The 24,840-nt window shown below is 43.0% G+C and overlaps 2 protein-coding genes across 2 annotated transcripts; one reads left to right on the top strand and one right to left on the bottom strand.

Annotated features, from left to right (window-relative positions):
• Positions 1 to 69: 69 nt before the first annotated feature.
• On the top strand, positions 70 to 2,320 carry LOC123155634 (protein IQ-DOMAIN 33). The gene is made up of 6 exons (XM_044573776.1): positions 70 to 410; positions 500 to 817; positions 917 to 1,150; positions 1,309 to 1,422; positions 1,518 to 1,913; positions 2,002 to 2,320. The coding sequence occupies exons 1-6, from the start codon at positions 324 to 326 to the stop codon at positions 2,101 to 2,103; spliced, it is 1,251 nt and encodes a 416-aa protein (XP_044429711.1). The 5' UTR covers positions 70 to 323; the 3' UTR covers positions 2,104 to 2,320.
• LOC123155633 (65-kDa microtubule-associated protein 1) lies at positions 2,300 to 7,055 on the bottom strand. Its single transcript, XM_044573775.1, has 10 exons — positions 6,816 to 7,055; positions 5,653 to 5,737; positions 5,258 to 5,467; positions 4,792 to 5,049; positions 4,159 to 4,374; positions 3,897 to 4,052; positions 3,488 to 3,799; positions 3,219 to 3,306; positions 2,911 to 3,059; positions 2,300 to 2,801 (listed from the first exon to the last, which is right to left on the bottom strand). Exons 2-10 carry the CDS (start codon positions 5,722 to 5,724, stop codon positions 2,520 to 2,522), a joined length of 1,743 nt encoding a protein of 580 aa, XP_044429710.1. The 5' UTR covers positions 5,725 to 5,737; positions 6,816 to 7,055; the 3' UTR covers positions 2,300 to 2,519.
• Positions 7,056 to 24,840: the final 17,785 nt, after the last annotated feature.

The following is a 24,840-nucleotide window of genomic DNA, read 5'->3' on the forward strand; positions in this document are numbered from 1 at the left end:
AAACCCAACACATGGGGCCTCGCCTCTCCCTGTCATCATCAAGGCCACCGCGGCGTGTGCGGATCCGCCAATCAAACGCGCGCCCGCGCCTGCGCCTGCCTTTACACACGCAAAGTTGCACCGAACCAAAGCAACCGCATCGCATCTAGCCTGTTTTGTTTGGATTCACCACCTCCGTACCGCGCGAGTCCAGTGAGTCCATGGCCGCTAGCCCGGTGGTGGTGCCGTCCCTATAAGGGCACCCAGCTAGCCACACGCACGGCTCCGTCGCCTTGGATCGGGCTCGTCAGCGAGTCAGGGCCTTGGCACGGTGCAGTTGAGCCATGGGCCTCGCCGGCGGCATTGTCCGGAGAGTCCTCTCCAAGAGCCCCTGCGCCTCCTCCTCGTCGGCGGGACGCGGAGGCCACACCGTGCGTGCATTTCTCATTCAGTATATGTCGCGCGGCTACTGCGCGCAATGTGACATTGACGTGTGAACAAAAATTCTTCTTCTTCGCAGGAAAGGAGCCCGGGCGACCACAAGAGGAGATGGGGCTCTCTGAGGCTGTACCTGTGCGGCGACGAGAACGGCGCGGGTGCCGAGGACGGGGAGGACGACGATGACGGGACGGTCTCGGCCAGGAGCTTCGAGACCTGCACCATGACGCAGGACGCCCAAGCTCCGGCGGCAGCCGATCAGCGTCGCCGCGATGTCAACGGCGGCGCACACGGCCACGCTGAACAAGTTCACGCTCAGTGGAGCCCCGGCGAGCGGACGAAGCCGTTCACCGAGGACGAGGCGGCGACGCTGATCCAGTCCGCATTCAGGAGGTTCATGGTGCGTTTCCTGAATGAAAAATCCTGGTTCAGAGCCCAGACTGCGTCTGGCTAGCTACGTTTCCTGAATGAAGATCATGGTGCGTTCGCCGTGCTGCAGGAAAGGGGGCGCTTGCTGCAGGAGGAGCTGAGGAGAAGTTCCGGACAAGAGTGCTGCTACGGTGAAGCGCCCAAGAGCCCTGCTGCCTCGGCGTCCACCATCGCTGCGTCGGTGGAGGTCCAGGTAGGGGAGTCCCTGAGCAACCTCCGGCTGAGCGATGACGGCGCGTCGGCGTCGGCGCAGCACCGGGCGGGCCAGAGCCAGAAGCCGCGGCCCCAGGTCTTCAGAGCCAAGGTACTGCAGAGCTTTTGCTGCTGCTGCTGCTACACTGTGGCACACACAGGGACTTGACTGCAATGGCATCACTTTGGTCAAGAAAAATAGTGTTACGGCTTAATTTGGCACCTAAATGAACAGTGAACTTATATTATTAACTAAATGTGATGTTTCAGGAGGAGTGGGACGACAGCACGCTGAGCTCCAACGTGCTGAGGATGAGGATCCAGAGCAAGATGGAGGCCACCACGCGGCGCGAGCGGGCCCTCGCCTACGCCTTCTCACAGCAGGTACGCACATCGTCACGCTATTGGAGAGCTTTGAGGCAACGATCGAGTAGTCTACATTTGGTCTGAGTCGCTTCTAAACTCGTTTTGATCGGCAGCTGAGGAGCGGCGGCACGAAGAAGCGGTCGTCGAGGTCGGAGCAGGGGGAGTTCAACGTGGGGTGGAGCTGGCTGGAGCGGTGGATGGCGACGCGGCAGGCCGAGCCCGGCGCCGACGACAGCGCGAGCAAGAACGCCACGGACGCCGGGTCGGCGGTTGCCGGGCGGCGGGTGGTGGTGGTGAGGAGGCGGCAGGACGTGGCCGTCGAGGAGAAGGAGAGCTGCGGCTCCAACGACGTGTCCGCCATCAGCTTCGACGGCTCCAGCGCCGGCGGCCGGAGCGGACTCAGCTGCTACAGGCCCGGCAAGAACCGGCTCAGGGGGGGCAGGAACCTGCCGCGCCGGAAGGTGGCGGCCGCGTCGTCGGAGCACCGGCTCCAACCAAGATCCCACAAGGTAAGCAGTCCCATCCCTCGAGTCGCCGCCATGATTAGCCTCATCAGTGATGCCCTGTACTGATTCCGTAATGCTCTGATGTGACAAGGTGAGCAAGAAGGCGCGGCAGAGGGAGGAGAAGCAGCTGCAGAAGGATCATCAAGCCGAGGCCGAGGCGTACGATCCCCGCCAGCCCCCGACGGATTACTGAAACCGAGACAGTGGAGTGACGTACATAGCTTCTTCAGATCCTGATTGCTGTGTTAGCTTTGTGTCGCCATGATTTTTCTCTTACTTTTCAGTTGCTTGTTGCTGAAGTGTTAGATGATTCGAGCTGATTTTAAGTGCAAGACTGACAAGTTGGTCGTGTAAAAGTTGGTCACTAAATAAAGTACGCACGCAGGTGATGAAACATTGTAAAAGTGTCAGTTATTCATAGCACCAGCTGCATTCGATCTACAACACGAGACGAACATCCATGATCCATCCAGTTACAGAGGCGATTCCCGCCATGACTATCGTCACATTAAACTCTCGCTCCACCTAGCTAAGCTAAGCTTAAGCTCTATATAATCTCCCGACTACTGCACAGCTATACTTCTCCGACCGGCACCGATAGGCCAGGTGTCAGGTCGAAGACGCTTGCGAAGCCGCGTCGTCCTTGGCGATGGCCACGTAGTTCACCGGCGCCGATGGCCTGACACTCTCCCTGCGGCCGTCCCGGCTCGCCGAGCGCACGCCGTTCTGCTGCTGCACCGACAGCCTCCGGTTCGGTGTGCCGTTGACAGCGCCGCCATTGGCCCGAGGGCCAGGCATCTTCTTTGCAGACTGCGGCCGGGCTGGGCTCGGCTTCGACCCGAACAGCTTCTCCTGCTCGGCGGCTAGCTGGTCGTTTATCTTCTTCTGGTCCTGGAATGAACGGCAGATAGAACAGTTGAGCAAAACATGGGACGCAGAGATGATTCGCTGGACATAGCCGTTGGACAGGACAAAAGGAGCAGCACAAAAGCATACTAACCCTCATTCTTCGCTTCTCTTCCTCCTTCTCCTGTCTCAGGATTCTGTATTCGTCCAGCATCGCGAGAAGCGCGACACCGTCGTAGGTGAATGATGTGTTGTGTTCTTGTTCCCAAGCCTGGGTCTTCGCCACCAGCATGTCAACAATGGCTGCAGTAAAGATATGCATGAAAAGTTAGGTCGGGTTAGCACTAGCACTCACGTTCCCATCACATATCATGCAAGTATGTGTAATATAATGCGCCCTAAGCCAGCGGCCATAAGGTAATGTGATGCAATTCCCAGGAAGAAACCATTTTCAGAACATACCTGGGATTTTATTAACCAAAACACGAGCTTTTTCTGCACGCTTGAGGTTCAGATGTGCGCCTCTAGTTGCACTGTATCTGTTATCATCCTGCCAATAAGAGAACATCAATGTGAGAGTCCACAGCCAAGCAAGTGGTTTCAACTTCATGGGGAATGGAATTGGAAGAACAATGCTGGTGCAAAGGAGCACCATATGCCGGAAACACACTTGATATCTTCGAGCATTAAAATGGAGACAGCAAAAGGGTAACATAACAAACTTTGCATACCCGGCTATAGTCTTCAAGCCAACTCTCTTCTTCGCATGCTAGCATCCACCTGTCAACCTTCTCCAATATGTCCTTTCTGCTCGAGGCCTCCTCTTTTGCTTTAAGTATCTGGTTCTCCATATCGGCCAGTAGTTCTGATGGCTCGAACATACTAGAATCAATAACAGACAGTATTCTATCTCTTGCAGCACTAGTATCTATTGCAATATGAGCCTGGGCATATATATCTTCAAGTTCAGTCTGCCTTTTGAATGCAATATCCTTCATCCTACTAGCTTTTAGCTGATCCAGCCTTTCAACTTCAAGTTCAGCCTTTAGGGTGCAAAAAATATGTCAGTTCACGGGTGAACAACAAAGGTACTACTTTATCAATACACCAAACTCACTGAGAGAAGAAACACATCTTAACCTGCTCAATTACATCAAGAGCCAAAGCTCCAGGAACTGTCACTCTATCCAATGTTGAGGACATATTGCATGTGACATGATCAAAAAGTTGCCGTTCCTCCACAGTGGCATCCATTAAGTTCCAAAGTTCAGTTAGCTGGGAAGCTAGAGCTTGAATCTAAGAGAGCATAGCACTTAATCAGAAATAAGATCACATATGAAAAGATATCAAAGACGCCTAAAGAGAGGATAAGCAATAACCGGAGGCTCCACTGCAAATTTACCTTTCCGAGCCTCTTAACTTTCTCTTCTTTAAGTTCGGTCACCATCTTAGACAGCCTGGATATTGTTTCATCACTAACACTCTTGGAGTGAGCACCAACAGAGTCATTGAGGCTAGGATGTACTTCAGTAACAGTGGCCAAGAAATCCATCCCAAGGACAGAACAAAGATCGTGCACTGAGCTCACAAAGTCAAGAATCTTGTGCAACCTATCACTCTGCAATACAAAATAAATTAAGAATGTCATTTCAAGTCAGGAGATTTTACATAATCATTCAGACCGCAGACTTTACACTGACTGTCATCAGCTATATCAGTAGCCTATTGCTTTGGTCATTTATACTGTACTCCCTCCGATCCAAAAAATTGCCGTGCATGACACTTTCTTTGGATCAGAGGGAGTACATGATTATGTGCTAATGCCACAGTTTAGATTTCAACACCAAGGGGGTATTGATTACCGTCAAAGGGGGGGGGGGGGGGGGGTATTGATTATGCAAACATTCAAAATTATGTGTACTGCACAAACATAAAATGCCTTCAGGCTCCAGCGAGCTTTGATGTTTGGAACATTGGCACATGAACAGAACAGAACCAGTTCTTGTGCAGAGCAAACTATGGAATCAGTACCAACCTTTTCCTTTTGAAGTGCTTGTAGTTCAAAAAGAAATTCATTTAATCGCTTCATTGAAAGATCATCCTCGTTGACATGGGGCATTTCCAAGTGGTCACCAACTTGTAGAGTACCCGCAATTTCACCACGTATTGTTTGAATTTGGAGTTGAACATCAGCAAACTCTTTCACCCTCTTCTCTCTTTTCCTGCAGAGCTGTTCCAAGAATGGTGATGTCGCTGCTAGTTGCTCCTTGATTGTACCAGTTGTCTTGTCAGGCTGTAAATCAGGAGAAAGGGGACAATATGTACTATATTAGCGGAAGAGATATTATACTTGAAGATAAACTCTAGCAGAAATGCAGAAGTAAAATAATGTACGACAAACCATTAAGTACGGAGTATCAACTAAGTATAGTTGGGTAGCATGTATATACAAAGGACCTAGGTTGAGATGGGAGTTGGGGGGGCTATTCCCAGATACTTACAACTATAACGCCAGAAATAGACAGTTCTCCCAGCGAAGAAAGGAGTCTAGTAAGCTCGGATTTGGAGTTGGCAAGTTGTTGAAGAAGACGAGCCCTGGAACTAGAAGCCTGATCAACCTTTCTCCTGTAAACATCTAAGCATTCCTGCTCTAGCTGAAGTAACATCTTGTCGCGGTCATCATCGCTCTCACCAACCTCATCCCATATCAGCTGAAATAACACAAACCAGTTACTAATAAAACCTGGTATCTTCCTGCTTAAACATGATATGTTCACTCTTCTTGATGCAAAGGAGTTGAAATGGTATTTGTGTTGCCATTGTTTTCAATTTACCTCTCAAAAAGTGCAAGGAAACAAATGATAATTCTTAGAGGGAGGGAGAGTTGGCAAAGCACCTGTAGTTCCTGCAGCAAAGACCCACATGTGGTTTCACCTAACAAAGGATCGTTGTGACCAGCCACTCCCATTTTAGGTCAAAATCTGCAATGACGGCCATAGGTGATCATGCATATACAAGATTTCAGGGCAAATTTAACTCTGAAACTATCATGATTCAAGGGATGTTCACTTCGAGCGCCATAAAAATCTAAAAGCGACACACATTACACAAACAATGAAGCTACATCTGTCACACCCAAACAGAAGAAAAACAATGAAACTAAAGCCTGAATTTTCATGGTATGATGCAATTTTAGACCATTAGCAAATAATTTATTGTACAAACTAAATACCACGAAATTTATTGTTGTGATACTCTTAAAGCAGACTGAATCACTTCGATAGCAGTTGCAAACATAAGCTACTCGAATCCATAAAGATAGATGGGCAAGACTACACAATACAGACTATGGCACACAATTCTGCCAGAAGAATTCTCTCATAGACCTTCCCAGACTTTCAAGAAATGGTGCCATTCTGATACATTCATCTGCTGACCCACGCATGCCTTGCGTCACTTCAACCATACATTTATGGACGTTCAGATAATGTTGCAGCATTCAGATTCTGAACAGTAAATTCCATCTGGCGATAATATTTGGCACTAGATTTAACAATTCTCCACAAAGAACATTAACAAGAAAACCATAACGACCTCCTTGGAATTTCTAGGCATACGAGCTATTCCAGCAGCCGACTGCGGCAAAATTACCCGATTCTGTTGAAGCTCCTAAATTCCAAAAGAAAAAGTCCAAAATTTCCGGCGAGTTCTTGCACCCAGAGATCCAATCTGACCCTTCAGAGTTGCAAACAGGCAACCGGACGCTCGAGAACACAACGAAATCGCTGAAATGACCAACCCGAGCGCCGCGCAAGAAAAAAAATTCAAGAAACCCGACAAAACCCTCCCCAAACCCCACGGAATCCGGAGTAAAATCCCTAGAAAGAAACCACCTACGGGACCAAGAAACCACCCCTGACCCCTAGTCCAATCGCCAAGAAACCCCAGGAGCGCCCATTTCGGGCGGAGATCGCCGCGGAGGCGACGGGAAACCAGAGAAGCGCCGCGGGAGGGGGGGCGACCAGGGGGGAGACAATGGCGGCGCGGGGGCGTCCTCACCTTGGTGCTGCCCGGGCTAGGGTTCTTGCTTCCTCTGGGCCTCGTGCTCTGGCGACGAGGCTTCCGGTTTCTGCAACCGCGGGGTGCGCGTGAGGTGACGGCCACCAGGAGAGAGATAGAGAGAGAGAGAGAGAGAGGAGGGGGAGGGGCGGAGTCAAAGGGGAGAGTGAGGAGGCGGACGACAGGGAGAAGAGAAAACGGCGTGTGGGGTGAAAAGTGCGGGGGGTCGGAATAAAAAAGGGAAATTGTTTTGGTTTGGAACCCTGCGTATGCTTTTCCTTTTGTCCTGATATATAGGTTTGGTTGAATTCCTTTGAGTATTACAAATTCGCTCTATACACAAATATAAGACGTTTTAGATCACTAAAATAGTGACTTAAAACGTTTTATAAATGAAGTATATCATTTCACGCAGTCTGGATAGCCAAAGTGACCAAGATGATCCATACAGAATGGGAGGTGCGACCATGGTTCCTACACCTTCGAATGGTGTGGTGTCCATGCTCGACATATGCATACCAGACAAGTTAAGAACGTCTATGAAGAGTTAGTGATTCAATCGGACTTTATGGACTACCTTCCGTGTTGAGACTAACTCCTTTGCCGCCCCCTAACTTCTAATCCCTCCTTCCACCTCTGTCATCGGTTTCTCTCAATCCCATCTTCGGCGGCCATGGTGGCCGACAATGAGGCGGGGAGAGGTCTGGTTGGTAGTTGTAGTAGGTTTATTTTTAGTACTCTTCTCTCCGATGAATAACATAGCGCCCAGTGCTCCTCTCCCTCGGGCTCGTGTTGACAACAGAACAACGAAGGTGCATAAAGGACTAGCTGTTCAATCCTATGTTGGGACTCTTTGGTCGGGATCCATGGTGTACTGTGCTTCGGCTGTCGTTGCTCCGTTCTCCTCCCCCGGTTGTTCTTCAATAATAAGGTGACATGGCGTGCGAGAAGAAACCTTGCCATCAAGCTGACGGCTCACGATCGGGTTCCTGTTCACCACAGACGGTTGGTTTGGAGGAGCCATGGCACCCATGTTAGTTGGTCGGCTTTTTCCCACGACCCGTCGCATTCTCGGCCAAAGGGCCGCAAAAATCATTTCTCCTGGCCATCGATCACATTTTTATTTTTCTATCTGGAGTCTTCTTTATAGAACTTCCGGACCTATTTGTCATTGCCACTTTTCTGTAGAGTCTTTTGTGTTGATGTTGTATGCCACTACTTTGACCAAATAAAAGCATATGGGCCTTTGTGACCCTTCCTGGTGTTAAACTAAACAATTAAGAGCTTTAACATTTTCTACTTCTTCTTTTTTATTTTTTAGGGCGCCTGACTTTTGCATTGTTTATTCAACTTCAAGTCATGAGAAAGTAAACGGAAAACGTCTTGCCTTATCTAAAAAAGTGGTTGCAAATTTGACTTCTATCATCCTTGTTCATTGCTTGCTAACTTCTCATCAAATTTATTGTGGCCAGCTCAACATTATCTATTACCAATAATAAACTAAACAATACCTTGGAGAATCACATGGTTAGCACAACGCAACCATGTGTTTTTTCAATAATCTAAAAGGTAAGACTTTTTATAGCAATAAAAAAAATAAAACTAGACTTCGACGCATGATTTTTTGCGTGAGAAACTTCCAATCTATTCTTCTTCAATCATGACAGTACAAAGAACACCTGAGGTAATAAAAATTACAACCAGGTCCACTTAGTGATGACTACAACCACTAAAGCGAGCCGAAGGCGCGCCGCTATCATCGCCCCTCCCTTGCTGGAGCCGGGCAAACCTCGCGATTACTAATGCACAGGTAAGATACCTACATTGTGTCTGTTTATTTATAGGACGTGCTACTATAGTTCATCGTGCAAGCATTGATTAAGTTAATATTTATCATATTCAGTTTTGGAGCCGTGTCAAGGAAATGTTTAAGGCATTGAATCATAAAAGGTGCTACTGAATACCTTGGAAATTCAAATAATTTCATTAGAATCATGAAAATCATAAAACATCACAATATGTGATAAGACATATTGCAGGAAATCCAACCAATCATTGTACCTTGAATGTTCACGCGTAAATCTACTAAGATTTGATATTACCAAGCAGCATGATCAATGCCCAGTGTTTTATTTGCTAATGTGTTATTTAGTGTGCTATTACGACTGGATTTGATTATCCTGAGTAAATGCATGATTCATTAGGTGAGTTGGATTGGAATTGTTTGGATTCCTCTGACTTGACTCGTATATTTACATTGGCTTGTAACTCCGCGCAGAGAAGTTCGAATGTGATAACGGAAACATGTATAAGGACAATTCTACCAATTTACAAGTACATATTTTCTTACCTACAATTCAACATTGCTGATACGGGAAAACACCATGAAACCATATAATTTTGCATGTCATTTCGAGCCTTCAAGTATGAATCATCATAAAATTTAAATCAAACTGAGAAAGTTTGTTTCAGGTTTTCAGTTACATCCACATTTTGACAATAAATACACGTAAACCTTTTTACTAAATACATATGACATAATTTCTTATGAAAAACATGAAAACACAAATTATCATGTATCAAAATGAAATTATAGATGAGTTAGGACATAATGAAACACAACTAATACGTCATAAGTACATTGGCTACTAGAGGTATTTTCCAACAACCAATTAGTATGAAATTCAGTTAAATATTTCGAATGGCTTTGACCGAAAAAAATATTCCAAACAACTAGTGATTTTTTAATATATTGAAATAGACATGGAAAAGACAGTGAGTCATAGACTTGCTCAATCACTTTTATGATCTTAAGGAGGGGTAAAAATGGAACGGCGTGAGTGATATTGCAATAGTAGAGGGATGATGGTTAGAGGGACGATCAGGGTGGCAGAGACGCTGGTCGTGGATGATGTCGGTCGATGTTGGATGGCAGGTCGACGGGGCACGAGGGGGAGGACGATGGCGATAATAGTCAACGTGCCAAAAAGTTACCGACGAATAGTTAATACCTCACCCACCCTGCAGATGCACATGCAAAACTCATACTCCCTCCGTATGATACCCTGCACATCATTGCAAGAAACAGTTCCAACATATTTCAACGTGTTTTGGTTGTATGAAACATGAATAATTGAATTTATAATATATGATATAAAACTAAAAATGCATACTGTATATTTTATTTGATTATTGTATAGTTTAAAAATATTTGTTGAATATAAGTGGAATAACATAATAGAAAAAAAACCACATGCATGTTGAGTGGACCCTTTAATGAGGTTACATGTGTGGTAAGGTGGGGATATGTGCATGTTGGGATAAATAAAAATAGTGGAGATCAACTAATAGTGGAAAAACTCTCACCCATGTTATGGTGAGTCTTTGATGAGCTGACATGTATGCATGTTAAGATAAAAGAGATAATGGGTGCGAACCAAGACAGGACATAACCGTGTCACAAGATACGCCCGCTGTCCGGGACCGTGTGTTGAACTTGCAATGTTGTGGGTATCTACTTGTGTCGAACTTGGCCACCTGCACCCACTCTTCACACCACCCGGCACACAGACACCGGTATGCAACGTGGAATGTGGATCTCTAGAATGGCAGCTTGGTACACCATCTAGGTGCTAGTAGCATGTTTCCGGTGCTTCAATACGTGGACGATACTCACATTATTTTCTGAGGGGATGTACAACAAGCCTGCATTATCAAGAATATCCTCAAGGCTTTCTCTGACTTCTCGGGGCTGCATATCGACTTTCATAAGAGTACCATGGTACATGTGTGGGTAGAAGGGAATGTTGCGGAGGAGATCGCCCAGTTGTCTGGCTGCCCATTGTCTTCCTTCCCATGCACTTACCTTGGATTACCATTGTCCTTGCACAAGGTTTCTCATGGTATGATCTCACCAGTCATTCACAAAGTGGACAAGCGCTTATCGGGCTGGTTGACTACCTTCCTCTCCATGGGGGGGGGGCAGCTTACTCTTCTGAATTTTGTTCTTGTTGTTATTCCTAGCTATTTCATGACATGTTTTCCATGGCCTAAGGAATCTATCTGTAAGTTGGAAGGCCTTTTGCGAGCTTTTCTTTGGCACAACAAGAATAAGGCCAAGGGTGGGTAGTGCCTTGTGGCCTGGGAACACGTCATCCTCCCTCGCAGTTCCGGTGGCTTAGCTGCCAGGGATCTGTCTGCTTACAATCAGTCTATGTTGTGCAAGTTTGTGTGGCTAAGGTCCTTCAAACTTTGGATGTTCCCTCCTACCTTTGGTTTGCCTCACAGTATTGCAAGGACAATATGTCTTATGTTGCCCACAACCGAGATACACCCTTCTGGAAGGGTTTTAAACAGTGCATTCCTTTGTTTGTGAACTCTACTCAGTGCAAGGTTGGGGTTGGGACTCTAGTATCCTTTTGGCAGGATCGGTGGCTGGATTTTGGTCGGCTCAGGTATATGTTGCCTGTTATGTACTCCTTTGTAAGGAACCCATACTGCTCTATTGCGTCTCAATTCTCTCTTGGTACCTGGGAGGTCCAACTCCACCCAAATCTCTCAAGGGCTGCAACCTTGGAGCTACAAGCTTTGGATGAGCTTCTGGCAAGCATGGTTCTGGACGATGGTGCCGAGGATGCACGACTAGCTACTTCCTACAGAAAGGAGGTGTGCACAAGTTATTTTTGCAGGCTACTTACTTTCAGAGGGGCCGAGTAGTATCCGTACGAGCAATGGCTTTGTGATAAGATTATAACCCTAAAGCACAAAACTTTCCTTTGGCTAGCTTTTTGGAGACGGACACTAGGGATAATATGGTTAAAAAGGGTTGGTCGGCCGTTGCTCCACATGCACACTATGATATTTGCCTAGTAGTCGAGTCAATTTATCATCTGGTACTACGTTGTCGACTAGCACAAGCCATTTGGGATAAGCTGCATTTGTCCTCTTTGGCACTCTCATCGATTAACCTTCTGGCTTTTGCGACACAAACCGCCGATCGACTCATTTTTAAGCGCAAATGGAATATTGCCTTTGCTGCTTGTCTGGTTTCGCTTTGGCATGCCCGAAATGACCGGTTTTTCAATAACAAAGTTTGGATGGAGTCCTATGTCAGGTTCTATGCTATGGATCTGTTTCGTTTGTGGCTATTTCGAGCAAAGAGGCAACAGGATAAGAGTGACCTGCTGGCCTGGGTCAATCTGCTTAATGGCTAATGCTTGAAGCTATAATAGGACAATGTAACGTGCCTCTGTAAACCTCTGCCTATGCCTCCTTGCTTTCTTTCGCTCACAGGCTGTTTGTGGCCTTTTGCACCTTGGTGCAGTTCACAAACTCATGTAATCAACCTTATGGTCCCCAGGCTTCGCTTGTTTTGAAATATATAAGGTAGACGTCAATCTACCTTTTGTTTTCAAAAAATGGGGATCTTGAACCACTCCTTGAGGGGCTTTTGGAAAGCCGTCGAGAGGACAAGCATTGCCATGTCGCCCGTGTCCATTTGGACACAGAACAAGCATGGCACTGGTTCTCTCAGCTCATGGCCCAACTTGTGTGGGCAGTCAAGGGTGTGCAGAGGCACCGTCACTCCCTCCCTTCTCCCCGACATTGTGGGCTTAAGTGCCAATCGGTTAACTGAGAGCAAGTCTTGGAAGTTAGGTGGTGGATGGCAGCACAAAGCTGGGACTGACATGCATATTGCCGACCAAAATGAATCGAATCTACAGATCTAAAAATTTGTGTATCTTCACTGGAAAAATAAAAATGTTGTCAGAGGTGGAGCAGCAAGCATCACTTAGAGGCCTACAAATCCTTACTTCCTATCTAATCTCCACCCGTTCCCAGTCTAGAATCTACGAAGCTCTGTAAGCAAGAATGTGGTTTCAGGTACTTACAATGGTTGTCAAAGGTGGAATTGGTGCCACCGGAGCCGAAGAAGAAGGCGCCACCACTTGCATTGTGGTCGTAGCGGGGGCCGTCGAAATCCCTCCCGCTGCTGCCACTACGGATTTCACGGGATCGGGGCAACGAAAGTGCATGATACGTCTCCAACGTATCTATACTTTTTGATTGTTCCATGGTGTTATATTATCATTCTAGGATGTTTTACAATCATTTTATAACAACTTTATATCATTTTTTGGAACTAACCTATTGACATAGTGCCCAGTGCCCGTTGCTGTTTTTTGCTTCTTTTACTTCACATGAAATCAACACCAAGCGGAGTCCAAACATATGAAACTTTTTGGTAATTTTTTCTGGACCAAAAGCTACACGATGGGCCCAGAAAGTACCTGAGGGGGGCTCCAAGGGGAGCACAACCCACCAGGGTGCGCTTGGGGGCCCAGGCGCGCCCAGGTGGGCTGTGCCTACCTCAGCCGCCTCCCGCACCGCCTCCCCAAAATTCCAGAAACCCTAGGGGAGTCGACGGAAATCAATTCCAGCCGCCGTAAGTTCCAGAAACCACAGATCCAATCTAGACACCATCACGGAGGGGTTCATCATCCTCATTGGTGCCTCTCTGATGATGCATGAGTAGTTCATTGTAGACCTACGGGTCCGTAGTTACTAGCTAGATGGCTTCCTCTCTCTCTTTTGATTCTCAATACAATGGTCTCTTGGAGATCTATTTGATGTAACTCTTTTTGCGATGTGTTTGTTGGGATCCGATGAACTTTGAATTTATAATCAGATCTATGTTTTTATCCATGAAAGTTATTTAAGTCTTTTGATCTCTTATATGCATGATTACTTATAGCCTCGTATTTCTTCTTTGAATCTTTGGTTTGGTTAGGCCGACTAGATCGAGTTTTCTTGCCATGGGAAGAGGTGCTTTGTGATGGGTTCGATCTTATGGTGCTTGATCCTAGTGATAGAAGGAGAACCGACACATATGTATCGTTGCCATTGAGGATAACAAGATGGTGTCTAATTCCTACATGAGTAGATCTTGTATACATCATGTCATCATTGTTATTGCATTACTCCATTTTCCATGAAATTAATACACTAGATGCATGTTGGATTGTGGTCGATGTGTGGAGTAATAGTAGTAGATGCAGGCAGGAGTCGGTCTACTAATCTTGGACGTGATGCCTATATAATGATCATTTCCTGGATATCTTCATAATTATTTGAAGTTCTATCAATTGCCCAACAGTAATTTGTTTACTCGTCGTATGCTATTTTTCTTTAGAGAAGCCACTAGTGAAATCTACGACCTCGGGTCTCTTCTTTATCATATTTGCCTTCGAGATCTATTTTTATTCGCTTTTATTTTCAAACCTATTAATCCAAAAACCCAAAAATATCTTGCTGAATTTTATTTGCTTTTATTTGCATATATCAATCTACTACAATTTTATCCCGTCAACTTAACAATTTTTGGCACTGTTACCCAAAAGGTATTGACAACCCCTTTAACACGTCGGGTTGCAAGTATTTGTTCTTTGTGTGCAGGTCTCGTTTACGTAGTGTTGCGTGGTTCTCCTACTGGTTTGATGACCTTGGTCTCATCACTGAGGGAAATACCTACCATTGTTGTGCTGCACCATCCCTTCCTCTTTGGGGAAATACCGACGTAGTTCAAGCCAACATCAAAAGGAATTTCTGGCGCCGTTGCCGGGGAGGATCAATTCAACATAGTCTTCCATCCATGTGCCAATTTCTGGCGCCGTTGCCAAGGAGACATCATCAACATATACCAGGTTCCTAATGACAAATCTCATCTCCTTGTAATTTACATTATTTTCCATTTGCCTCTCATTTTCCTCTCCCCCACTTCAGAAAAATTTGCCGTTTTATTCGCTCTCTTTTTCGTTCGCCGTTTTCTTGTCATATCTATTTTTGTGTGCACTCTCGTTTATCACCTTTTGCCGTGATGGATATCTCTTCTTCTATTGCGTGCACCCACGAGAACGAGGTTCTTAACTTTAAGCAAAGGGAAGGGGAGAATTTAAAAGATGCTTGGTATAGGATTTGCAACGCTCATAATAGATCTATCCGTAAGCAATCCATCGTTGTTCTTCTTTGCTGTTTTTATGTGGGCTCACCACTTGGTATAGGTTCTTCCTTGATACAATTACCGGTGGAAATTTCTTGATGTGCCCTTCCCTTGATGCTTTTAATGATATGGTAAATTTAGTGGGATCACCACCTCTTATGGTTAATGAAATAACTTTGATTCTCGAGCATGTTATGGAAAGGCTAGATGGTATTGAAAAGAAAATGCTTACTGAGGAACATCTTGAGAACTTGGGTAAACAGATGCATAATTTTGCTAGCAAAATTGGGTTAAAAGCGGGAGGTGTTTTTAAGTTGTTAAAAGAAAAGGGAATAATTCACGAAAGAATTGAAGAAAGCCCTTCTTGGATCGATAAGTTGGAAGAAAGTTTTAGCAATTTAAGCACAACTTTTGCTTCTGCTAAAACTATTGAAAAAAACTCGTTAAAATTAGCAAGAGTACTCAAATCACTAAGAACAAGGGTGCAACTTCTAGTAGTAATAATAAAGAAGATCTTAAAATGATTAGTATTCACCCAGATTTTGTCGAAGTTATAAGAGACCCTATTAATAAAAACTATTTCCTCAATTTTTTGCCTAGAAATTTTGCTATTTTAATCTTCAAAGAAATCTGATAGTGTGATTGAAGAGTTGGAAGCCAAAGATGACAATACTTAGATCTATGCATTATGCCAAGCTAGGGGCATAAAACGATAGCTCTTGTTGGGAGGCAACCCAATGAATAAATTTTATTTTTGTCTTTTTGTTTATGTTCTTGAGTGTTTTCACAATTATTTCTCTATTATGATTGTGTTTTTTGTGTTTTAGTTAGTGTTTGTGCCAAGCAAAGCCTTTGGGATCATGTTAGGTGATAGTTGATTTGATCTTGTTGAAAAACAGAAACTTTTGCGCTCAGAAAAATAATTTTCATAAATCACAGAAATGTGCTTTTGCTCTGAATTTTTTACACAAGGTTGATATACAGATTGCCCATGTTGTCCTAATGTTTAAGAATTTTTGGAGTTACATAAGTATACAAAGTTCTTTGATTACTACAAATTGTTCTGTTTTTGACAAAGTCTATTTTCTTTGCGTTGTGTGCTTATTTTGATGAATCTATGGTTTGTACTAGAGGGTATAAGCTATAGTAAAGTTGGAACATAGTAGATATAATGCAAAAATCAAATATAAATGGGTTTGCAACACTACTTAGAGTAGTGATTTGGTTTGTTATACTAATGGATCTCACGAAGGTTTTGTTGAGTTTTATGTGATTGAAGTTTTCAAGTTTTGGGTGAGATCGCGATGGATGAAGGAATAAGGAGTAAGAAGAGCCTAAGCTTGGGGATGCCCATGGCATCCCAAGCTATTATCTAAAAGAGAAGCAAGCAACTAAGCTTGCGGATGCCTAAGTGGCATCCCCTCTTTCTTCTAATGACCATTGGTATTTTACTCGGAGCTATATTTTTATTCGTCACATATCATGAGTTTTGCTTGGAGCATCTTGTATGACATTGAAGGAAATATGCCCAAGAGGCAATAATAAAGTTGTTATTTTCTATTTCCTTATTTCATGATAAATGTTTATTATTCATGCTAAAATTGTTTTAACTAGAAACTTGATACATGTGTGAATACATATACAAACACTGTGTCCCTGGTGAGCCTCTACTTGACTAGCTCGTTGATCAAAGATGGTTAAGGTTTCCTACCATGGACATGAGTTTTTATTTGATAACAGGATCACATCATTAAGATAATTATGTGATGGACAAGACCCATCCGTTAGCTTAGCATATTGATCATTCAGTTTTATTGCTATTGCTTTCTTCATGTCAAATACATATTCCTTCGACTATGAGATTATGCAACTCCCGAATACCGGAGGAATGCCTTGTGTGCTATCAAACATCACAACGTAACTGGGTGATTATAAAGATGCTCTGTAGGTATCTCTGAAGGTGTTTGTTGAGTTGGCATAGATCGGGATTAGGATTTGTCACTCTGAGTATCAAAGAGGTATCTCTGGGCCCTCTCGGTAATACACATCATAAGAAGCCTTGCAAGCAAAGTGACTAATGAGTTAGTTGCAGGATGATATATTCCGGAATGAGCAAAGAGACTTGCCAGTAACGAGATTGAACTAGGTATGAAGATACCGACGATCGAATCTCGGGCAAGTAACATACCGATGGACAAAGGGAATAACGTATCACTGGTACGCGTCGGTGCTATACAAACGGTTTAAAACCCGTTTCCGCAACGACATTTGGAACTGTCGCCTAGTGAGTGTGGGCGATTAGGGGGTCCTTCCCACACAACCCAGAAACCGTCGGGGATATGCCCTCCTGGCACACACGCTCGGCAAAATGAGGTCGTGTGCGGCCGGTGAGCGACCAAATACGGTTATACGTACAGTAGTGCTCAAAAAAATACAATTATATAGGCAAAATAATTTCCGGTCGTAAGTACATCCCACACAGTCAGTCCCCGCGAAACATTTCCGTTCATATATACATCCCACACAATCACTGCAAGGAAAACGTTTCTGTTCGTAGGTACATCACACACAATATTCCCCGTTAAATCGTTTGTGATGGCGTTCCCATCACACACAATATTAAAAAAATATCGTTTGCGTTATTGAATGTATCACACACGGTGCGTAGAAGAAACTGTGTGGCAAAGGTTATCCATCACACACAGTTTTTATGCGGTAAATATTTGCGCAAGGTGGCCTAACACAAACATTTTTGAAGAGAATGTCGTGTGTGATTGTTCATTGATCCAACACGGTTTATTCCTAGAAAATGTGTGCGTTGCCTTAGGTCATTGCCCACGGTATTTTCTCAATAACCGTTTGCAATAGCAAAAACCAATTAGCAGGATAATTCACCATTAGCAGGCTAATTGCCCTATTATTAATAATCCATTTATTAATCTAATTGACATTCATATTAAACACATAATATATTTCATTCCCATATTAAGGAAGCAGGATTTCATAATTGAAATACATCAGAGTACAACATGATAGCTTCAGCACTCAGTTGCCCCATTACACAACTACACCAGCACCAAGTTTCACATGACCTTCCGAAATTAGTATCATAGACGGTACATAGACAGATGCATCTCATTAGGGAAAATTGCTGAAGCGGAAGGCGAATATTGAGCCTTCATTGATGTTGAAGGTCTTTGCATCTTTAGGCCAATGCCTGTGGATGATTGACCGTCAATCCTTTGTCCTCTTCAGGAACACTTCAATATTGAACCGTGGGTGTTGTATGAAAACCTTCCTCGCCTCCTGACCATAGAGGTGGTTTGAGAGGTAATCATCAGTGAACTGCTTTGCAAAGGCCTGAAAATAAGGGTGTGCATAAACATCTTCTCTGTATTGGAAATGGGGCAAAGAAATAAAAAAGGCAAGGTATAATAGTTAGTACCATCTTGTAGTGAACTGATGTCTTCTTCATTGTGCAGACAAAGATCTTGTTGTTTTTTGTCGCTAATTTCTTTATCCTAACAATCTTTCTGAGTTTCTTGACTTGATTGATATTCATGGACAACTCATTTCCCCATATGCAAAAAGGGTCGAACAGTTGGTCAAAACCTCTAACAGCAGGACCTAGATGTGCAAGACAAAATTGTTAAAAACCTAAGTATTAGAATGGTTCCTGCAATTGCACAATAATGTGCTATTAGACAACGGACCATGCACGTGCTAACCTCGATTGTAAACCTCAGTGCTTCCCATTATATTGTTTCCCTGCAACACATATAAGGTAGTTAGTCATCAGGTTAAGTAAGAGTTCACATGCTATCAGTAAAATATATTGATGAAAAATAAGCACATTGTAGATTCGTCAGATTAATTCAAGCAACATGGAAAACCCATTTATGCAAACGAAGCAAGATTAAGAACTAGGAAATATAGCACTTGTATATGTTTCTCATGTATTAAGTGCAGCCAAATTTGATTTATTCCTCACATGCACAACGATACAAAATTCCAACCACGACAATTGGACATCGCATTGCAGAATTGAACCAAGCAGTTAACTAAACACCACAACAAATGAACCAAACATTAACTGAGCACCACATCGCACAATATAACATACTCCTAATAGAAGATCAGACAGTTAACCGAATCAAGCATGCTTAACAACTTGGAAATATAGCAATTGTATTTGTTTCTCATGTATTTAGTATAGCCAAATTCGATTTACTTCTCACATGGTATACAATAACAGAATGCACCCACAACTATTGAACATCGCATTGCAGAATTGAACCAAACAGTTAACTAAACACCACAACACAAATGAACCAAACGTTAACTGAGCAACACATTGCACAATGTATAACCAAACCAAGTATGCTTGACAACTTAGAAATATAGCAATTGTATTGTTTCTCATGTATTTAGTACAACCAAATTTGATTTACTTCTCACATGGTATACAATAAAAGAATGCACCCGCAACTATTGAATATTGCATTGCATAATTGAACCAAACAGTTAACTAAACACCACAACACAAATGAACCAAACGTTAACCGAGCACCACATTGCACAATGTATAACCAAACCAAGCATGCTTGACAACTTGGAAATATAGCAATTGTATTCATTTCTCATGTATTTTGTAAAGATAAATTCGATTTATTTATCACATGGAAGACAATACAAAATTGCAGCCTGAAGAATTGAACATCACATTTGCAGAATTGAACCAAACAGTTACCTCAAGACGACAACTAATTAACCAAACAGTTAATAAGTGAGCACCACACTGCACGACATATAGAACATATACATAGGAGCAACAGATTGCATGGTAAAATTAGATAACACAATTCACTAGAATTTGTTAAGGAAAGGCAGGAGCAGCACACGCAACGGGTAAACCGAGCACGCTTAACCGACATAGCTAGCAAATGGCAAGGTGCTCCTCTAAGATCTGGGGGTCGGCACGCACTAGTGCAGAACCGGGCTATAGCACCGGTTTGTAAGGGCCTTTAGTGTCGGTTCTGTAACCGGCACTAAATGGTGGGGACTAAAGGTCCCCCCTTTAGTACCGGTTCGGCACGAACCGCCACTAAAGTACCACCACGTGGCACGAGCCAGGGCCGGGTGCGGGGATAGCTTTAGTACCGGTTGGTAACACCAACCGGTACTAAATGTTTGGGGGGTTTTGGTTTTATTTTTTATTTTTCCTTTAGTTTTGTGTTTTCAGTTTAATTTAGAGATTGTTTTTACATTATAATGAGTTGTTAAATCATTAGGTGAAAGTACCGCAGATTAGTTTCAACTGGATGCATGCATGGATCCTAGCTAAGTGATCAAAGTATATATGCCATATCCATATTACTTGATCACTTATATTAGGTGAGCAAGTAATATGGATATGGCATATACTTGATCATTTAGCTAGCTAGGATCCATCCAGTTGAAACTAATCTGCGGTTTCTTTCATAAATGATATAATAACTCATCATCATCATATTAATTAATATAAAAACTATTGCATCATATATATCATCACCAACAAGTTAACGGTATACTGGCTAGCTAAAAATCATTATAGTCGTCACTAGCACTATTTAATCATCATAGTCATTACCGCTATCTAATCACCACCAATACCAGCTTAAAGAAGAAACATTCACTTGTACCAGAAGGAAAGATATCATCGAGTTCAACATGATCACTCTTTGAGATTAAGTTTAGGACGAAGAACACGGACATGAGAGGACAAGTACTAAGAGCATGCTAATAACTCCTGCTGCTCTCTCTCGAGTAAAATAGCATAGAACATGTATAGCTCTCCTAATTCATCATATTGGAGCATGCAGATGAACCTGTCTCCTAATCGTGGGCTGCGCTTCTGATTGCTGCCCCCTAGTACTTCGCTGCGATCATGGACAATTTTGCTCCAGTCTTTCACTGTTAAGCATTCCTCGCTATTAGAAATCCTGAATGCACTAAAGTGCATTGTAGGATGTCTTGGCCGTAAGCTAAATATTCTTATGCGACCTTTAGTCCCGATCCACTGAGACACAACATTCATCGGGAGTACCTGTTGAAGAACATTGTATAATAACATACTTAGCAATGAAGTTTAGCTTAAAAAATAATGTATGCAAAAGATGCACTGAGGAAAAATAGTAAAAATCTTACCATCTTTCCTAAATAGATGTGACCGTAGTTCAATACGATCACTATTGGTCGCACGTTGAGTACTAAGATTTTCAAATTCAAGAAAATAATTTCTCTTGACAGCATCAAGATCCTCAAGCCATGAAACATAATGACTTATCTCCTCGCAGTTTAGTTCAGCCCCGGGACAGTGGACGGTCCTGTCTACCAAGCGCTGGACATGTTTGCTTAAATGGAAATAAGCTGCCAATAGAAATTAGTTGTCAACTATTTTTGAAAAAAAACAATATCGAAGACATAAGTATGGTTGAGAAACTCACATAATGGTAGAACTGGAGGCGTCTGCACATCGACCCAAATGTCTCTATTACCTTCAATATCATCTTCGGGACGAATATCAAAGGTGATAAACATATCAGGGCTCAAATGCATAAGCCTTGCATAGTGCTTGCCAAGTTTTGCATTCAAAATGGGTGTAGGTGTCTTGATTGTATAATTTGACGTTGAAGGTATAACCATGCTCGGTCTTCAAGTAAACTCTCTTTACCTCCATAGTTTTGTTAGGACTGAAACCTATCTTATCCAAGACGAAAATTCTTGCATGGCAAGGGATACGCTAGTAGAATAGTGAAAATTTAAAATAATAAGTTGAAGCAAATGAAGCATATATAAGTCATGCTTAATTACGAAAAAAGACTTGTCGTTGTGACTTATTGTATCCACTTCGAAGGTCTCATCCAGCTTGATGCTGAAGCGCCTATCATCAACTAGGAAATTTTTGTCGCACAGGCCACATTGGTCTTCGCAGTCTTCACACATAATGAAATCGTTTTCATCGTCAGACGACATTTCCTATGTTCATAGGTGAAAAATTAAACACTTATTAGTTATATTAATTCAACTAATTAAACTAGTTCTATTAATTCAACTAGCTAGTTCAACTAATTAATTCAACTAAGCACTTACTAAAAATATACCTAAATAAAGTAGCTCCTAATTCAACTAATTAACTAGTTCAACTAATTCAACTAATTCAACTAAACTAGTTCTATAAATTTTCTTACTAAAATAAAGTACCTAGTTCTATATACTAAAATTAGATGATCCAATCTCATATACCTAAATTTAATATATATTAATTCATATAGCATTAATATAAATTCATCTATAACTAAAAGTATGAAAAACTAACTCATCTAACATTATCTAATTCATATATAATCTAACATTTTGACATTAAACATTTGTGTGTGTGTGTGTGTGTTTGTGTTTGTGTGTGTGTGTGTGTGTGTGCATATGCATAGGAGGCCACTGGCCGGGGCGCGCGATCGATATTACAGCGGGGGGCGTGGGGGGGGGGCAACGACGGCAACGGGGGCGGCCGGCGGCGACGTACGACGACGGGGGCGGCCGGCGGCGACGTACGACGACGGGGGCGGCGACGACGGCGACAGGGGTGGCGCACGGATGGGGGCGGTGACGGGGGCGGCGATGACGGCGAAAGGGGCGGTGACGGGACGACGCGGGGACGGGCGCGATGAAGATGAAAATGATAACTGAAATTTTCGTAAGTGCTGCTTATATAGGGGAGGCCTTTAGTACCGGTTGGAGACAGGAACCAATACTAAAGGTTAAATTTGGCCAGGCCAAGCGGCGGGAAGCGACCCCCTTTAGTACCGGTTCGTGGCTCCAACCGATACTAACGACCAGCCCTTTAGTACCGGTTAAAGCCACGAACTGGTACTAAAGGGGGTGCACTCCCGTTCCGCGGTGCTCAATGTTTAGTCCCACCTCGCCGAGCGAAGGGCAGCCGCACTGGTTTATAAACCCAGCCGTGGCAGCTCCTTCGAGCTCCTATCTAATGCAGGCCTCTGGGCCTAACTTTCCCGCACTGCCCTGTGAGCCTAGTGGGCCTTATGGGCCTGCATAAGCACGCCCAAGGCCGAGCAGGCCCACTGGGCAACGCGGAAATAATTTTTTTCATATAGTTTTTTTTCTTTTGTGGTTTATATATTTTCTTCTATTTATTTCTAAGTAGTTTTTTGCTGTATTTAGAGTTTCTTATGTTTAATATTAGTGTATTTTATCATTATATTCATACTTGTAGTGATTTTCAGTTCATTTTGTAGTGCTTTTCAGTTTCATGGTGATTTAGCTCTGAAAACAAATCAGTAAATGCATAAAAAATAGCAAATTATGTCAGAAAGGGTTGAAAGTTGATGACGTGGATTTGAATTGTGCATCTGAATGCAAAAAAAGTCCGGAGTTGTAGTAAGTTATTGAAATATTGAATAGCCGGTGTAACAGATGATTTTCATCCGAAACCCTGATACTTCGAAAGAGATTGTCCACTTTGTACACAAAGTTCATCCAGTTTTTGCCGTAACCCTCTCTACTTTTTTACACATGCTATGTGGGTGAAATGATGATACCTTGCCAAGTTTCAACCTTTTCAGAGTTCATTTTTAGTGATTTTCAATTTCACGGTGATTTAGCTCTGAAAACATATCAGTAAATGCATCGAAAATAGCAAATTATGTCAGAAAGGGTTGAAAGTTGATGACTTGGATTTGAATTGTGCATATGAACGCAAAAAAGTCCAAAGTTGTTAAAAGTTATTAAAATATTGAATAGCCGGTGTAACAGATGAGTTTTCGTCCGAAACCCTGATACTTCGAAAGAGCTTGTCCAGTTTGTACACGAAGTTCATCCAGTTTTTGCCATAACCCTCTCTACTTTTTTGCACATGCTACGGGTGAAATGATGATACCTTGCCAAGTTTCAACCATTTCAGAGTTCATTTTGTAGTGCTTTTCAATTTCACGGTGATTTAGCTTTGAAAACAAATCAGTAAATGCATCGAAAATAGCAAATTATGTAAGAAAGGGTTGAAAGTTGATGACGTGGATATGAATTGTGCATCTGGACGCAAAAAAGTTCGGATTGTTATAAGTTATTAAAATATTGAATAGCCGGTGTAAGAGATGAGTTTTAGTCCGAAACCCTGATACTTCAAAAGAGATTGTCCAGTTTGTACACGAAGTTCATCCAGTTTTTGCCGTAACCCTATCTACTTTTTTGCACATGCTATGCGGGTGAAATGATGATACCTTGCCAAGTTTCAACCTTTTAAGAGTTCATTTTGTAGTGATTTTCAATTTCACGGTGATTTAGCTCTGAAAACAAATCAGTAAATGCATCCAAAATAGCAAATCATGTCAGAAAGGGTTGAAAGTTGATGACTTGGATTTGAATTGTGCATCTGAACACAAAAAAGTCCGGAGTTGTTATAATTTCTGAAAATACTGAATAGCCAGTGTAACAGATGAGTTTTCGTCCGAAACCCTGATACTTCGAAAGAGATTGTCCAGTTTGTACATGAAGTTCATCCAGTTTTTGCCGTAACCCTCTCTACTTTTTTGCACATGCTATGCGGGTGAAATGATGATACCTTGCCAAGCTTCAACCTTTTCAGAGTTCATTTTGTAGTGATTTTCAATTTCACGGTGATTTAGCTCTGAAAGCAAATCAGTAAATGCATCGAAAACAGCAAATTATGTCAGGAAGGGTTGAAAGTTGATGACTTGGATTTGAGTTGTGCATCTGAATGCAAAAAAGTCCGGAGTTGTTATAAGTTATTAAAATATTGAATGGCCGGTGTAATAGATGAGTTTTTTGTCCGAAACCCTGATACTTCGAAAGAGATTGTCCAGTTTGTACACGAAGTTCATCCAGTTTTTGCCGTAACCCTCTCTACATTTTTTCACATGCTATGCGGGTGAAATGATGATACCTTGCCAAGTTTCAACCTTTTCAGAGTTCATTTTGTAGTACTTTTCAATTTCACGGTGATTTAGCTCT

The sequence above is a fragment of the Triticum aestivum genome, chromosome 7B, assembly GCF_018294505.1.
Source record: "Triticum aestivum cultivar Chinese Spring chromosome 7B, IWGSC CS RefSeq v2.1, whole genome shotgun sequence".
In the NCBI taxonomy this organism is placed as follows: Eukaryota; Viridiplantae; Streptophyta; class Magnoliopsida; order Poales; family Poaceae; genus Triticum; species Triticum aestivum.

Coding starts and splice junctions, on each gene's coding strand:
- LOC123155634 (XM_044573776.1), top strand. CDS start 324: ATGGGCCTCGCCGGCGGCATTGTCCGGAGAGTCCTCTCCAAGAGCCCC. Junction 411..499: donor CGGGACGCGGAGGCCACACC/GTGCGTGCATTT, acceptor TCTTCTTCGCAG/GAAAGGAGCCCGGGCGACCA. Junction 1,151..1,308: donor CCCAGGTCTTCAGAGCCAAG/GTACTGCAGAGC, acceptor GTGATGTTTCAG/GAGGAGTGGGACGACAGCAC.
- LOC123155633 (XM_044573775.1), bottom strand. CDS start 5,724: ATGGGAGTGGCTGGTCACAACGATCCTTTGTTAGGTGAAACCACATGT. Junction 5,468..5,652: donor CTTTGCTGCAGGAACTACAG/GTGCTTTGCCAA, acceptor GTGTTATTTCAG/CTGATATGGGATGAGGTTGG. Junction 3,800..3,896: donor CTCTTGATGTAATTGAGCAG/GTTAAGATGTGT, acceptor TGCACCCTAAAG/GCTGAACTTGAAGTTGAAAG.